Source organism: Raphanus sativus, chromosome 2, assembly GCF_000801105.2.
Source record: "Raphanus sativus cultivar WK10039 chromosome 2, ASM80110v3, whole genome shotgun sequence".
Taxonomy (NCBI): Eukaryota; Viridiplantae; Streptophyta; class Magnoliopsida; order Brassicales; family Brassicaceae; genus Raphanus; species Raphanus sativus.
Window position 1 is genome coordinate 30,039,356 of NC_079512.1, and position 13,621 is coordinate 30,052,976.

At 39.8% G+C, this 13,621-nt stretch overlaps 5 protein-coding genes across 9 annotated transcripts; 4 read left to right on the forward strand and 1 right to left on the reverse strand.

Moving 5' to 3' along the window:
• The first annotated feature begins 274 nt into the window (after window positions 1–274).
• Window positions 275–2,236, forward strand: LOC108831005 (RGG repeats nuclear RNA binding protein A). 2 transcript variants are annotated; one of them, XM_018604563.2, is made up of 7 exons: window positions 682–830; window positions 863–919; window positions 1,026–1,094; window positions 1,202–1,322; window positions 1,403–1,561; window positions 1,628–1,678; window positions 1,746–2,236. In XM_018604563.2, the coding sequence occupies exons 1-7, from the start codon at window positions 682–684 to the stop codon at window positions 1,923–1,925; spliced, it is 786 nt and encodes a 261-aa protein (XP_018460065.1). In that variant the 3' UTR covers window positions 1,926–2,236. The 2 variants fall into 2 exon arrangements, with proteins under 2 accessions (XP_018460064.1, XP_018460065.1); XM_018604562.2 differs by having other exon boundaries at window positions 275–919.
• A 134-nt stretch (window positions 2,237–2,370) lies between these two features.
• Window positions 2,371–4,371, forward strand: LOC130507994 (pentatricopeptide repeat-containing protein At4g16835, mitochondrial). Its single transcript, XM_057003020.1, has one exon. It carries the CDS (start codon window positions 2,416–2,418, stop codon window positions 4,369–4,371), a length of 1,956 nt encoding a protein of 651 aa, XP_056859000.1. The 5' UTR covers window positions 2,371–2,415.
• Window positions 4,372–4,504: 133 nt separating this feature from the next.
• Window positions 4,505–5,182, forward strand: LOC130507995 (uncharacterized). 3 transcript variants are annotated; one of them, XM_057003021.1, is made up of 2 exons: window positions 4,505–4,754; window positions 4,839–5,182. In XM_057003021.1, exons 1-2 carry the CDS (start codon window positions 4,511–4,513, stop codon window positions 4,850–4,852), a joined length of 258 nt encoding a protein of 85 aa, XP_056859001.1. In that variant the 5' UTR covers window positions 4,505–4,510; the 3' UTR covers window positions 4,853–5,182. The 3 variants fall into 3 exon arrangements, with proteins under 3 accessions (XP_056859001.1, XP_056859002.1, XP_056859003.1); XM_057003022.1 differs by having other exon boundaries at window positions 4,941–5,182; XM_057003023.1 differs by having other exon boundaries at window positions 4,944–5,182.
• Window positions 5,183–6,859: 1,677 nt separating this feature from the next.
• Window positions 6,860–8,593, forward strand: LOC108830995 (uncharacterized). The gene is made up of 2 exons (XM_018604555.2): window positions 6,860–7,025; window positions 7,454–8,593. Exon 2 carries the CDS (start codon window positions 7,543–7,545, stop codon window positions 8,482–8,484), a length of 942 nt encoding a protein of 313 aa, XP_018460057.1. The 5' UTR covers window positions 6,860–7,025; window positions 7,454–7,542; the 3' UTR covers window positions 8,485–8,593.
• A 230-nt stretch (window positions 8,594–8,823) lies between these two features.
• Window positions 8,824–13,407, reverse strand: LOC108824289 (uncharacterized). 2 transcript variants are annotated; one of them, XM_057003025.1, is made up of 14 exons: window positions 12,882–13,407; window positions 12,741–12,799; window positions 11,959–12,666; window positions 11,783–11,843; window positions 11,612–11,674; window positions 11,459–11,522; window positions 11,195–11,372; window positions 11,015–11,104; window positions 10,781–10,808; window positions 10,234–10,701; window positions 10,089–10,150; window positions 9,827–9,936; window positions 9,648–9,735; window positions 8,824–9,350 (listed from the first exon to the last, which is right to left on the reverse strand). In XM_057003025.1, the coding sequence occupies exons 1-14, from the start codon at window positions 13,294–13,296 to the stop codon at window positions 9,060–9,062; spliced, it is 2,685 nt and encodes an 894-aa protein (XP_056859005.1). In that variant the 5' UTR covers window positions 13,297–13,407; the 3' UTR covers window positions 8,824–9,059. The 2 variants fall into 2 exon arrangements, with proteins under 2 accessions (XP_056859005.1, XP_018453189.2); XM_018597687.2 differs by having other exon boundaries at window positions 11,783–11,849.
• Between the last annotated feature and the right edge of the window lie 214 nt (window positions 13,408–13,621).

A 13,621-nucleotide genomic window follows, 5' to 3' on the forward strand; every position in this document is an offset into this window, starting at 1 on the left:
TTTATTCATTAGTAGTCGCCATTAATTGGCCGATGATAAAATTACTCGTTGCATGGAAACAAAAGAAAAATATAAACATCGTTCGTGACGTGTTCCGCTATCATCGTGACAACATAAAGTACCTATATTGTAATTTGTAAGTTCTTAGTTGTGAATTGCAAAATATTTTAAAATGGGCCAAGAAAACCAAATAAAACTAAAATGGGCCATGAAAAAATAACATATGCCTCAACAAATGTGAGTTTATGTTTGGTATCAGAAAACACATCATAATATCATATCTAGACTAGATAATCTAGTGAGAAGGTTTCGGCTTTTTCGGTCATACATATTGTTCCTATCCTAATAGTAATATCCATTATCGTCGTCTCCTTGGTTCCGACCTTTTTGTCGTTCATCTTTAGATCTGTTAAGCCATGGCTTCACTTAGTTATTACTAGTTTGTGTTTGTCTTCTGTGTGATAGTATTTGTAATAACCTGGTATTTAATTTAAGAAATGGCAACTTTGAACCCTTTTGATCTGTTGGATGACGACGCCGAGGATCCGAGCCAGATCGCCGTCTCCATAGCTGCTGATAGGTCCAAGACGCCTGCACCTGTCTCACGCTCGCCTGCTAAGTCAGCTCCTCAGTCGAAGCAGCCTCTTCCTTCTCAAGCTGGTCTCAGATCCACAAGGAGCGATGCTCCACGTGGCGGTGGTGGATTTGGCCGTGGTCGTGGCGGTAACAACCGTGAAGGTCCCGGAGGTAACAATCGGTATCCAGGGGGATACAGTAAGCCCTCTGAGGAAGGAGGCGTTTCCAAGTCTTCTTATGAGAGACGTGGTGGAGGTCCTCCTCGTGGTGGTAAACGTGGTGAAGTTGGTGAAGGTGAACGTCCTCGAAGGATATTTGAGCGTCGTAGTGGAACTGGCAGAGGGTCTGTCTGTCTGTTTTAATCTCATTCAATTTTTTTGTTAAATATTCCGCCGTTGAAATGTTTGAATCAATCTCATAGGCTTTAAAGTTTATGTTTTGGTTAATAGGGGTGACTTCAAACGTGAAGGAGCTGGTCGTGGAAACTGGGGAACACCAGGAGAAGAAGTTCTTGCTGTGTAAGCAACTAAGCCTTTGTTGATTAATTTGTTTGTTTGTTTAATGTGATAGTGAATTAGTGATTGTGAATTTGGACTAAAAAAGAAGCTCTCTTTGTCTCTTTTAGCGAGACTGAAGAAGTTGCTGGGGTAGAAACTGAGAAGGATGCTGTGGAGAAGCCTGCTGATGATGATGCTAACAAGGAGAATTCTGCTGAAGTGGAGGAGCAGAAAGAGCCTGAGGTTAAGGTAAGCGAAGAAGAGAGTTGTTAGGTTGTTTTTATACTTGTTTTGGCTTTTTTTATTCTGACTGGTTTGTGTCGCGGTAGGAAATGACTTTGGATGAGTATGAGAAAATACTAGAGGAGAAGAGAAAGGCCCTTCAATCTCAGAACACTTCTGAGAGGAAAGTTGATACTAAAGTGTTCGAGTCAATGCAACAACTCTCAAACAAGAAGAAGTCTAACGATGAAATCTTCATCAAGTTGGTAAGACATATCACCTTCCTTGTCGACTAGAAGCAGTCTTAACCTTGATTTTGATCTATTTCACAGGGTTCAGACAAGGACAAACGCAAAGATGACAAAGAAGAGAAGGCTAAGAAGGTTTGCATTGTTGTCCGAATCAAACAGTTTGATTAAGTTTGCTTATGGATGTGTTTCTAATTTACAGGCTGTGAGCATCAATGAGTTTCTGAAACCAGCACAGGGTGAGAATTACTACCGAGGAGGTGGTCGTGGTGGGCGTGGACGTGGTGGTCGCGTTTCAAGTGGAGGGTATGGTAGTAACCGTAGTGAAACTGCGCCTGCCATCGCGGATACTGCTCAGTTCCCATCTCTTGGGGGCAAGTAAAAGATCCATCCATGAACACGTCGAAAGAAACACTCGTGCGGGGGTCTTCTCCTTCAGTTTTCCTCTTCTGGTTGAAATCAAGACTGAAGGAATTCCCATGCGAGGGTTTACTGTTTACCAGTCTGTTGTTGTCAGTTGTAAATGTTTAGTTGGCGTCAGTTGTTTTTAGATTTTGTGCAAACTTTTGCCTGACTTTTTTTTTCCACTTTTGAAACATTACACTCTTTTAGTTCACCACTTAGTCGTTGTTTTGTTGTTTATGAAACTTGTTTCAGACAGACAAGTCCAGTGTTATCGGTTTTGAGTCTTCACTCTTTTCTCATCTCTGTCTATGTTTTAAGCTGTTACAAAATCTCTGTAATAGTCAAATATTAGTAGGTTCTAAAGTTTATTTTCTAACAACAGTCGTGTGATTTAAGATTCTCCCAGTATGTTCTGTAGGAACCTATAAGTTTGTCCTGTTATGTCAAAAACCCTTGGTCCCTGAGAAATGCTTTCTCGCTTCAACATTCATCAGCCATGGAAAGTTCGATTCTTTTCTCGTTCCATTGGAAACCCAGATGCCATTTTGGTGGGATCATGTTCCTCTTCCTCTCTTCCATCCACTAAACCTTCTTCTGATCAAGACCAGATCTTCCCGTTGAACAAGCTTATTGCAAGACATGTACGTTCTGGAGATATAGATGCAGCTCTCAGAGTGTTTCACGGGATGAGAGCTAAGAACACAATCACTTGGAACTCTCTTCTCGTTGGGTTTTGTAAAGATCCAAGTAGGATGAAGGAAGCACACCAACTGTTCGACGAAATCCCCGAACCAGATACTTTCTCCTACAACATCATGCTATCTTGCTACGTTCGCAGCGGAGACTTCGAGAAAGCTCAGAGCTTCTTCGACCAGGCACCTTACAAGGACGCAGCGTCATGGAACACGATGATCACAGGGTACGCAAGGAGAAGGGAGATGGAAAAAGCGCGGGAGTTGTTCTACGCCATGACAACAACGGAGAAGAAGAAGAAGAAGAACGAGGTTTCTTGGAATGCTATGATCTCTGGTTACGTTGAATGCGGGGATATGGAAACGGCGTCACGTTTCTTTAGAGAGGCTCCGGTCAGAGGCGTGGTGGCGTGGACGGCGATGATCACAGGGTACATGAAGGTCAAGAAGGTTGAATTAGCTGAGGCTGTGTTTAAAGACATGACAGTGGAGAGAAATCTCGTGACTTGGAACGCTATGATCTCTGGTTACGTCGAAAACTCTAGAGCAGAAGATGGACTGAAGCTTTTTAAAGCGATGCTAGAGGAAGGCACTAGGCCTAACTCGTCTGGACTGAGTAGCGTGCTGCTCGGATGCAGCGAGTTATCTGCTTTACGGTTTGGTAGGCAAGTTCATCAGATAACGTGTAAATCATCTACATTGTGTAATGACATAACCGCGTTGACGTCTCTGATAAGCATGTACAGCAAATGTGGAGAGCTTGGTGATGCTTGGAAACTCTTTCAGGGGATGAAGATTAGAGACGTTGTGGCGTGGAATGCGATGATCTCCGGTTACGCACAGCACGGGAAAGCTGAGAAGGCTTTGTCTCTGTTCAATGAGATGAGAGTTAACAAGAAGACAAGACCTGATTGGATAACGTTTGTTGCGGTTTTGCTGGCTTGTAACCACGCTGGACTGGTGGATACTGGCATGGAGTATTTCGATTCGATGGTGAGAGATTACAGGGTGGAACCAAGGCCTGATCATTACACGTGCGTGGTTGATCTTTTGGGTCGAGCCGGGAAGCTGGAGGAGGCGTTGAAGCTGATAAGATCGATGCCGTTTAAGCCGCACGCCGCGGTCTTTGGTACGCTGTTGGGGGCTTGCAGGGTGCACAAGAATGTGGAGTTGGGTGAACTCGCAGCTGAGAGACTACTTGATCTAGACCCGAGAAACGCAGCCGGGTATGTTCAGCTCGCGAATATCTACGCTTCGAGGAACCGTTGGGAAGACGTTGCAAGAGTTCGCAAGAGAATGAAACAGAGCAACGTCGTGAAAGTACCTGGATATAGCTGGATCGAGATTAGAAACAAGATACACCGTTTCAGATCAAGCGATAGGATTCACCCGGAGCTAGGCTCGATACACGAGAAACTGAAGGAGATGGAGAAGAAGATGAAAGTAGCTGGATACAAACCTGAGCTAGAGTTTGCTTTACACGACGTAGAGGAAGAGCAGAAGGAGAAGCTCTTGTTATGGCATAGCGAGAAGTTAGCCGTTGCTTATGGGTGTTTAAAACTCCCTGAAGGTTCACGGATACAAGTGTTCAAGAACCTGCGGATCTGCGGTGATTGTCATAAAGCAATCGAGTTTATGTCGGAGATTGAGAGACGAGAGATCGTAGTGAGAGACACGACAAGGTTTCACCATTTCAAAGATGGGTCTTGCTCTTGTGGCGGTTACTGGTAAAAAAAGAGGAAAAAAAAAAGACAAGAGCTTTGACTATCTACAGGTCAAATGTGATGTGAGGACAGTATTTAAATACGTTAGTGTGTTAATAAAGTTTCGACCTTTGACTTGACAAAGTTGCGTTAAGGAAGGAAGGAAGATGCGTAGATCTGCGAGTGGCTCTGATCAATTTGGTCCAACGCCGTCACCGTCTCCGCCTCGATCTCAGAGTGTTCCGTTTGGTGAAGATGATGTGGAGCTGATGTTGCCAAGGTACGACCCGAGTTCTCAACCGGGGAAGAGAGAGAAGTCTCGGTTGAGATCTGCAGAAAACGTCATCCATTTCATTCCTTTTGTTCTTCTGCTCTGTCTTGTAATCCTTTGGCTCTTCTCTTATTATTCAGGTAAACAGAGAAATTTGATCTAAAAGTTGGTTAATTGGTCGATGGGATTGGTTTTTTTCTGATGGTTTCCGATTTCATCTATAGATGCAGACTCTTGATTCAATATCTGTGATTAGGATACATGGTTTCAAGCGGTTCATATAGTCGTAAAACTAAACACAGTGATGGATTTTGGAATTTTGTCAGCAGTTTGAAGAATCAGAATGTTGTTTACTTGTTTCCATGTGACTCATCAGTCAGTTTACAGAGACAACTTTTTACTGCCAAGAAGACTCCGATGATATAAATGAAATTTCTTTTTGAGATCACCCATTCATATAGTCCTTGATTTGTTTTTTTGTTTTTTTTTTTGGGGGGACAAAGAGCTTTCATTTGTGTAGTACAGTATCGAATCATTCTAAAAATTCAATTTAAAAGATTGTTGAATCTTTTCATTAGAAATTTAATATTTCTTTTGTTTTATTTTAATTATTGTTTTAGATTTATGCATATAAATTAAAAAAAAAATATTTAAAATTTTGCTTATTTTTAAAAATATATCATTACCAATACATTAAATCATATTTTAACCAATAGAAAATTAAATAGAAGAATATTATTAATAATTTTTCTTCTACAATGATACTTACTTTAAAGTAAAAATTTTACTCTATAATAACAATTAAATTTAAATGGAGGATGTATGTCTTATTCATATTTACATTAATCAATTAAAATGGTATTACAAAAAAAAAACATTAATCAGTTAAATTATAACCTTTAAAGATCACAAAAATAAGATTTATTCTATTTAATACAAAAAGTATTTGATGCTTTATTTTCACAACGAAAATATATTACACTTTTAAAATACAGATCAAATTCTACTTGTTTTGTTATAACTTTGAAGTTAAATATGTTAACGAAAATATATTGTATTTTAAAAATGCGGATCAAATTCTACTTATTTTGTTATAACTTTCAAGTTTCAAGTATATTAACAACAAAACTCATTTAACAAAAACATTATGCAGTGGTGGATAATCTAGTAACCACTAATCACCATGGTAACATAAATTGTTACCATTTGATATTTTATACCACTTCGACTATAAAAAGGATAAATATTGTTTTGAATATATCCGCAGAATTTGATTTTTGTAGGAATATGCACAAAAACAGAACCAAAAATAAAATTCCTTGATTGATTTTTTTTTCTGGATGGTTTAAGATGTTTGGAAGGAACTTAGTGTTCGTTTTTTGTTTTCTTTTAGGTGTAGACTCACGAATTTAAAGTCTCATTGAGTGTGTTTTGCTTTGAATTTTAGGAACAACTTCAATCTAAACTAAATGAAATTCAAAGGCAAAAAAAAGAAGACACAAACTAACAAGCCAAATCTAAACCAAACTAAAATGTATGTCACAACTATTCAATTTTTTTTACCAACTTCCATTTAATTTCAATTTTTCGATAAAATCGAATTGAAAAGTGGAAATTTTTATTTAATTAAATATACTAATAATATTAAAATTTAAAATACTTAATCATCTAACTTTAACAAATAAACATATATGTTAGATATTTTACTTATAAATGAGTAGAAAAACATAACTAACAATAAAACAAAACAATGTGAATTTTATACACTATCATCTTTTTTTTTTGATAAAAATATAAATTATTGGATCACATTTTTTACATTTTTAATATAATGTTTGCATTTACGCTTAACATGAAAAGTTATAATTTAGTATCAATTAATAGTTTGCTGTTGTTTGACAATTTGTTTTATGTTTTATAAATTGTATTTTTGTAGTCGAAAAAACTAAAAAATCAATCAAACAAAGCCAAATTAAATAGAACATAAACCAAATTCAAACCAACCCAAATTGAAAACAAACAAAGCTGATTTCAACTAGTTTCAATTAAAGTTTTTTTTTGAATTCAAACAAACCAAACCAAACCTAAATTCAAACCTGATGGTCTGCACTTATAATTGGTCTAGTTGATCGTATGATTATTTGACCAAGATAAATGCAACTAGTAAACCCAATAGCATCTTAAAAGTATTTTAGGATCTGTTTGACAGATATAAATAGTTTGGGATCCAAAACAAATCCAAAGAAAGAGTTACGAGTTGAATGTAACAGTAGCTAACTTAAAAGAAAGAAAGAGGAAAAAAACACAAATGCATTATTGACTCAGTTGAATGAATCAATTATTATCCTTCCAAACCCCCCCTTTGGATCTCTTCTCTATCTTACATCAATTGGCGTTTCCGCATCTCTCAGGTTTGTTTCTATTGCAAAACTAGATCGTGATTTCAAGTAAATAAACGTAATTGTTTCTGCTGTTCTATTGTAAGAGTAAGGGATTCACCGTCAAGCTATTAGATCGAGAATCGAAGTTCAGTGAAGAGATTGTTGTTTAGGAAATGGAACATAGTTCTGATTTGATTAAGGTTTATACTTGTTGAACTTTGAAAACGTCGTGGTTGGTGGGTATGTAGATAAAGTCTTTAACATTTCGGTCAAACTATGTAATGATCTCTGGCCTTGCGCTGCTCCGACCAAACCTTGTTTGTACATGCTTTGTAATAATTGCAAAAAAGTATCATTCTTTCATATGATTCCTGAAAAGATGTGTTCCAGATCAGATGTTGCCATTCTCTTGTAGAGTTGCTAAAAGTTTTGAGCTTTCATTGTTTTTTTTTCAACAGGACTCATACAAGACATTCTCTAGAAGCATAATATCAACTCCCAACAGCGTTTCGAAGCTTAACCAGGTTCTTATGCGCCTTTCGGAATCATGATTGAAGTAAAGCGACCAGGTTCTTCCACAAGGATCACCACAACACTCCTTGACTCCTTGATGATTCTCTTCAGAAACAAACACATTTTACTCCCAGTCTTCGTCTTTATAGCCATCCCTCTCTCTGCCTTGCATCTCTCCTTAACTCTCACCTCCTTTCGTCTCAAAAACCATGTCTTTCGCTTAGAAGCCTTAGCCAACGTTGTCCACACACGGTTCGAAGCTAGACAGATATGGGAAGAGTCTAGAGAAGACGCTGTCTCTCTTCTCCGTCTCAAATCTCGGTACTTCGTCCCGTCTTTCATCCTCTCCTGTATCGTCTCCATAGCCGTCATCACATCAACTTCCTTCTCGCACCAGGGCCTGAACCCATCTCTGAAGTCGTCGTTTGCTTCGGTGAAGTCCTCGTGGATGCGAGTCACAGCGACTTCCATCGTTGTCTACGGTCTGCTCTTCCTCTACTCACCAGTTCCCATGTTTCTATCTGCTATCTTCGGTTACACACCTACGCTGCGTCACCTCATCACATTCCTGAGTCTCGGCGTTGAGGTATACATAATGGCTATAACAGGGCTTGGCCTTGTGGTCTCTGTGGTAGAAGAAAGGTACGGTTTTGATGCGGTTAAGGAAGGAATGGCATTGATGAAAGGGAGGAGGATAACGGGGTTGGCTTTGGCGGGTGTGTTTGTGTTTTTATCGAGTTTCATTGGTCATGGGATGGAGAAGCTGGCGAAGGAGCTCGATGTGGATTCCAGCTCAGGGTCGTGGTGGAGGTCTGTGGTTGTGTCCGGTGGGTGGGATGGGTGGAAACTGGTGTGTATGTATGGTGCTGAGGTGGTGGTGAGTTATGTTGTAGTCACTGTTTTTTACTGTGAGTGTAGGAAACGTCATGGGAACAATGATCCAGATCTTGCTGATGAAGAGGGTCTAGCTATTTAAGTTTAGCTGCAGCACTTTTGTTGTTGTTAAATTCTCTTTGTGAATTTGTGATATACATTTTTGTTACATTCATCTGCAAAATAAAAATCAAATGATGTTATTCAGTTCATACTGTCCATTCTCTAGTTCATCCTGAAAAAGAATCAAGAGTTATGGTAAAGCTTTACCGGCATTGGCTTCTTGCTTTTCCCAGTCTCTCTGTCACTGTCTTCATTACCATATATCTTTAGATGCAGAGACATTAAAGACTCTAAGTGTGATGCTCTGATCCTTTGAAGTGAACAAGGGGACACGTTAGGTTGTAATAGCTAAGGAAATACATGTGGCAGGAATAAGTACTGCTATACAAACATGAGTTCCGAATCATTGTAGTGCCGTAAACAACTTCTATACAGTCTGAAAACTCTACCCTTCTTTACTTGTTTAGAATTACATTTGAGTCACCTCTGCAAGTAAACAAACTTAAAACGTTACAAAAATTTGCATGTCATGCAAGGGACGGTGTCGACTGTGGAGTGAATAAGAAGTAAAACTTCAAGGTGTCTGGTTACTATTTTAACTCTACATTTGTAATATTAGTGTTGCGGTTGGGCTACTGCGTCAGCAACTACTGAAGGATGCGATTGCGTTTGCTGCTGCTGCTTTACGACCCTTTGTTTTCTATGGGTTTCATGAACTGGATGGAAGAACTCGTGCTTCAGAGCATCCTCCGCGCTGATTCGTAGCCTTGGGTTCACGGTCAAACATTTATCAACAAGGTCCAGGAGCGACCCTGGAATCGCGTCTAGGAAGTCTCTGCGTTTTGTGTTGAGTTCGCACCATTTTCTCAACTCCATCTCTTTCAAGTACCTTGATTCATACAATTCCTGGGAAATAAACACAAAATTTCATATCTCACCATTTCTTGCAATCGACATCTATCTTTACACTTTATAACGTAATACAAACTTTTAAGATATTATCAGGTTGATGTATATAGCCATATCGACCATCTCTTTCTCTAGACTTAATTAGACGCAATCTTGAGGACAAGTTTCTCTAGAATTAAGAGCAGAACATGTGTGTAGCCATATTGACCTCTCTTTCTCTAGACTTAAAGAGAAGAGCATGTGTAAGGGTGATAAGATGCGATTGTTTTTTTTTTTTTAAGATGCGATTGTTACCTCAGGGAAAGAAGTTTCACGGTTGTGCAGCTTGGCTACTTCCCATAATTCTTCACTGCCTCGTAGTTTCGCAATATCCTTTATGTTCCTGAGAAGCACGAAGGCATTTGTGAGAAGGCTAGGAAAAAAAAAAGAATAAAATGAAGTGATAGCAAATTCTGTCAAGTACAAATATTAACTGTTCTGGGTCACCAGTGAAAGGTGCTCTTCCCGTCATTAGGTATAACAAAGTTACTCCTGCAGACCACACGTCTATCTTAGGTCCTTGATGCAACGATCTTAAGCAAACCTGCACAAGCCAATTCAGCCAAGAATAGACCCAGAGAATTAGCGTTCCCATCCTAGATGTTCTAATGAGTAACTCAGGCCTAGACCTACTTGCATTCTTCGACATATAAGGAAAGCCTAAGCGATAGTAAGAGATAGTTACAGTTGACGTACCTCTGGAGAACGGAAGCCTTTGGTTCCTGAGCAAGGACCGTCTTTCTTCTTAATTACATCCCCTAGTAACGTCAGCAAGGAAATTATTACGGCTTAAATTAAATTCCGATCAAAACAAGAGTTAGCGATTACAAAAGAAATGAACCTGCTTCAGGCCGACCGTTAAAGCGCAACGGCATTGGGGTCAGATAAACAAGCTCATCATTCCCTGGAAGAGCAGCAACACGTTTTCTCATCGACACAGGAGCTTTGGATGATACTTCGTGGTTTGGAACTGGACCGGACATTGTCTCCTGCAGAAAGTTCAAAAGCTCTTTCCTTCCATGGCATGGCAAAGGCTCTCTTCTCTTTTCACCTGAAGGGTTGTTCCTTGTGCTGGTCACATCTTTGGCCGAAGTTAAGCCAGACCCTTCTCCCCCTTGGCTGTTGAATCTATCCCATCTGCTCATGTCATTCCGAGATCTTATCTTTCCCGCTGCTTTCTTCAGGCTATTGGGCGCTAGAGTCTTCTGAGAAGATTTGTTGGTCACTCGGTTTGTTGTGTCAGGAGCGTTAATTAATGTCTGATGCCTCTTGCTGACAGTTGGGAGAACTGTAGCTGCTTTTGATTTATCTACAAAACATACAAGAGATAGCTTTAGTTTCCATTTATTTACATAATTAAATACAGAAGCATGGGGAGAGAAGTTTACCGGCTCTCCTGTGCTTCTGGTGCAAATCCTAATGAAGCCACAAACGAAAATGAGATTAATATCAGAAGGTGGGATCATAACAAAAATGTTTGTGTTAGCCAAGCTTTTTCAGTGCCTCTGTTAGAAACTAATCTTAGAAACCTCAACTTAGGCTGTGTCAAATTATTTTATATGAAACACTAACTGATATCTGTTGGTAGAAAAGTACTGATAAGAGAAGGGTGACTTGCTTACCATAGCGAGGTTAAAGTCAATGAGATAGCCTTCTCTGCTCTTCCTAGAGAAAAGGAAATTGCCTGGCTTAACATCCCTGTGAACAACACCCTTTACATTTGCAGAATAAAAACAATAGAATCGGTTAGTAGACTGATTTAAAAATGAATGCTCAAACATTTAGTCCTAAATCTTCATTACCTGCTTATGAAGACTTGACAGAGCTTTGAACATGCAGTAGCCGTACAGCTGTAGCTGATACACATCTATTTCTCTTTTCAAAAGATCAGGTCTGTCATGTTCAACGTGCTCAAGGATAATGCAATCGGAATCTCCGTTCTTGAGACAGCCTTCATATTTTATTATAAAATTTTTCCCTCTGAGTGAACAAAAATTTAGGCAATCTCAGATATTAAGATTAAAATATTAGGACGTTCATAACAAGTTAATACTTAAGTTACTTACCCAAAACGCTCCAACGTTCTGATTTCATTATTGATATATTGTTTCTGAGCACCGGCATGTGGATCTGCGAACATAACACATGAGACAAGTCTCTAACCAAAAATAATGTGCTGCAGTGACAAAATCTAGCAATATATCATTTTATTTACATACATTTAATGGCAAAGTCTTTCCCATCAGTTTTCCTCCTTGCCTTATATACAATCCCGTAGCCACCTACAGTTTAGTTTCGCCAACGATTAGCCGCCAATAACCATCCAAGTTGTTTCAACTTTGGACAGAATGAGGATTACAAATGAGATGATATAGACAGGAAATATTTACCTGAGCCTTCTTCCTCTATAACAGTGTAAGAATCAAAATCAGGAAACGTGTTCTGCTTTGACTGATCCTAAACCACAAACATGAGAATTATTAATATAGTGCATTAAGCTAAAAGTCTGTTGCAAAAGTATACTCAGAAAAAAGTGCCTAACTCTAGATGAACAAGAAATGCCTACCTTCTGGTCTTTAGGCCGAACGGGGTTAAGATTCTGCTTTGCCTTCTGAGTAGCTTTACTTCTCCTGGTGTATTTCTTCTCAGGAGAACAGCTATACGCTTTGCTGTCTCCAGAGGGTTTGCACAGATCCTGAGCTTTCTGTACCAAAGAACAATCTTGATTAACTGTCGTAGCAGAAGGCTTCAACGGCGTCTCTTTGACAGGGGTGCTGAAGATCTCTACAGCCTGGTCCTCTTGCTTCAACGGGTTGCAACTCAAGGCAAGCTTATCTTCAGTATCCTCCACAATGTACACTGATCTCAACTCATTTTCTGATGGCATGGGTTCAGACTGCACATTGGGAGTTTGTATCTCCCCCTCAGCCTGAGGTAACAAATCCTCGTTGTTATCCTCCTCCTCATCTTCTTCTTCTTCTTCGATTAAACTTAGGTTGTCAACTATTTGAAAATCTCCAATCTCAAGTTGGTTACCATATCCAACCTCTCCAGGAAACGGCGAATCTGGCTTGCTCTCCTCCAAAGAATGCATAGGATCAACATCTACTGGAAGATTGGTGAACATCTCGTAACAACCAGGCCAAGGATTTTGGTCAAACGCCAGTAGTTCTCCACCTAAACTTATAAGCGAAGCTTGTGTTTCAAAAGCTTTAAGAGTCTCAAGCATAGAACCATTCATAATAGTTGTAATCTCATTAGCTCTGTAATTTACCTAGAAACATAAAAAAAAAAGGAATCAATCACACAATGAATCAATCCTTCATCTTTAATTAAGAGATTACTTACATCGTTTCGGCATCTTTTCGGAAATGGCATGAGCTGTAGCGCTTCTTCTTCCTCGTTTTCTGAATGTTAAATTCAATGTTAAAATCTAAAGCCTTAGAGAAATATCAGGTGCAAAACAAACGACTAAAATCGAAAATTCACCTCTCGTATGCTTACGCTTGGGCGACATAGAATCAGTAAAACGCGTAATCAATTCACACAGATCGTTCTCCGGCATACCCAAACCAGACGCGAAACCAGCCGGATCGGAGAGAAACTCGCACGAGAGAGTCACGAACTCGCCATCCTCGGTGAGGGAGATAGGGGAGTTAGGGATCGAGCAAAGCCACTTGACGAGCTCAGGAGAAGAAGCTTGCAAGTGTGTACTACAACGCGAAGAAAGATGCGCGACGGATTCGGAGTGGCCGAGGTGGAGCAGGTGGCGGCATAGCTCCGAGGCTTGTTGGCGGTAGAGATGCTCGTCGCCGTCGTCTGAATCGGTGAGTTCGAGAGCTATGAGCTCTCTCCCGGCGGCTGTAGAGCTTCCGAGTTGACGCGGTTCTGAGTCTTCGGACATTTGTCAGTTGGCTGTGAATCTGAGGGGAGGGAGAGAGAGAGAGGTAGGGATTTGAGAGTTTTGAGATTTGGGGGAAAATGGAGAAAGGGCGGGATGATGGCACGTGCGGAGGCTGTGACGTTGTTTTTGAGTCTTTTGTACACTTAAAATGTTCCCGCTCTGACCGCGCTCATTTTATCTTTTGAATGGCCGCGCGTCTTTTCTATTCGCTGAAATAAAAGACTTGTGCGACTACAGGCCCATTTAGTTTGAGCCTGTACAACTACGTTTTGTGGGCTTTTCAAAAGCTCCGGACGAATATATAGAGTTCAAAAAACTCCCTCTT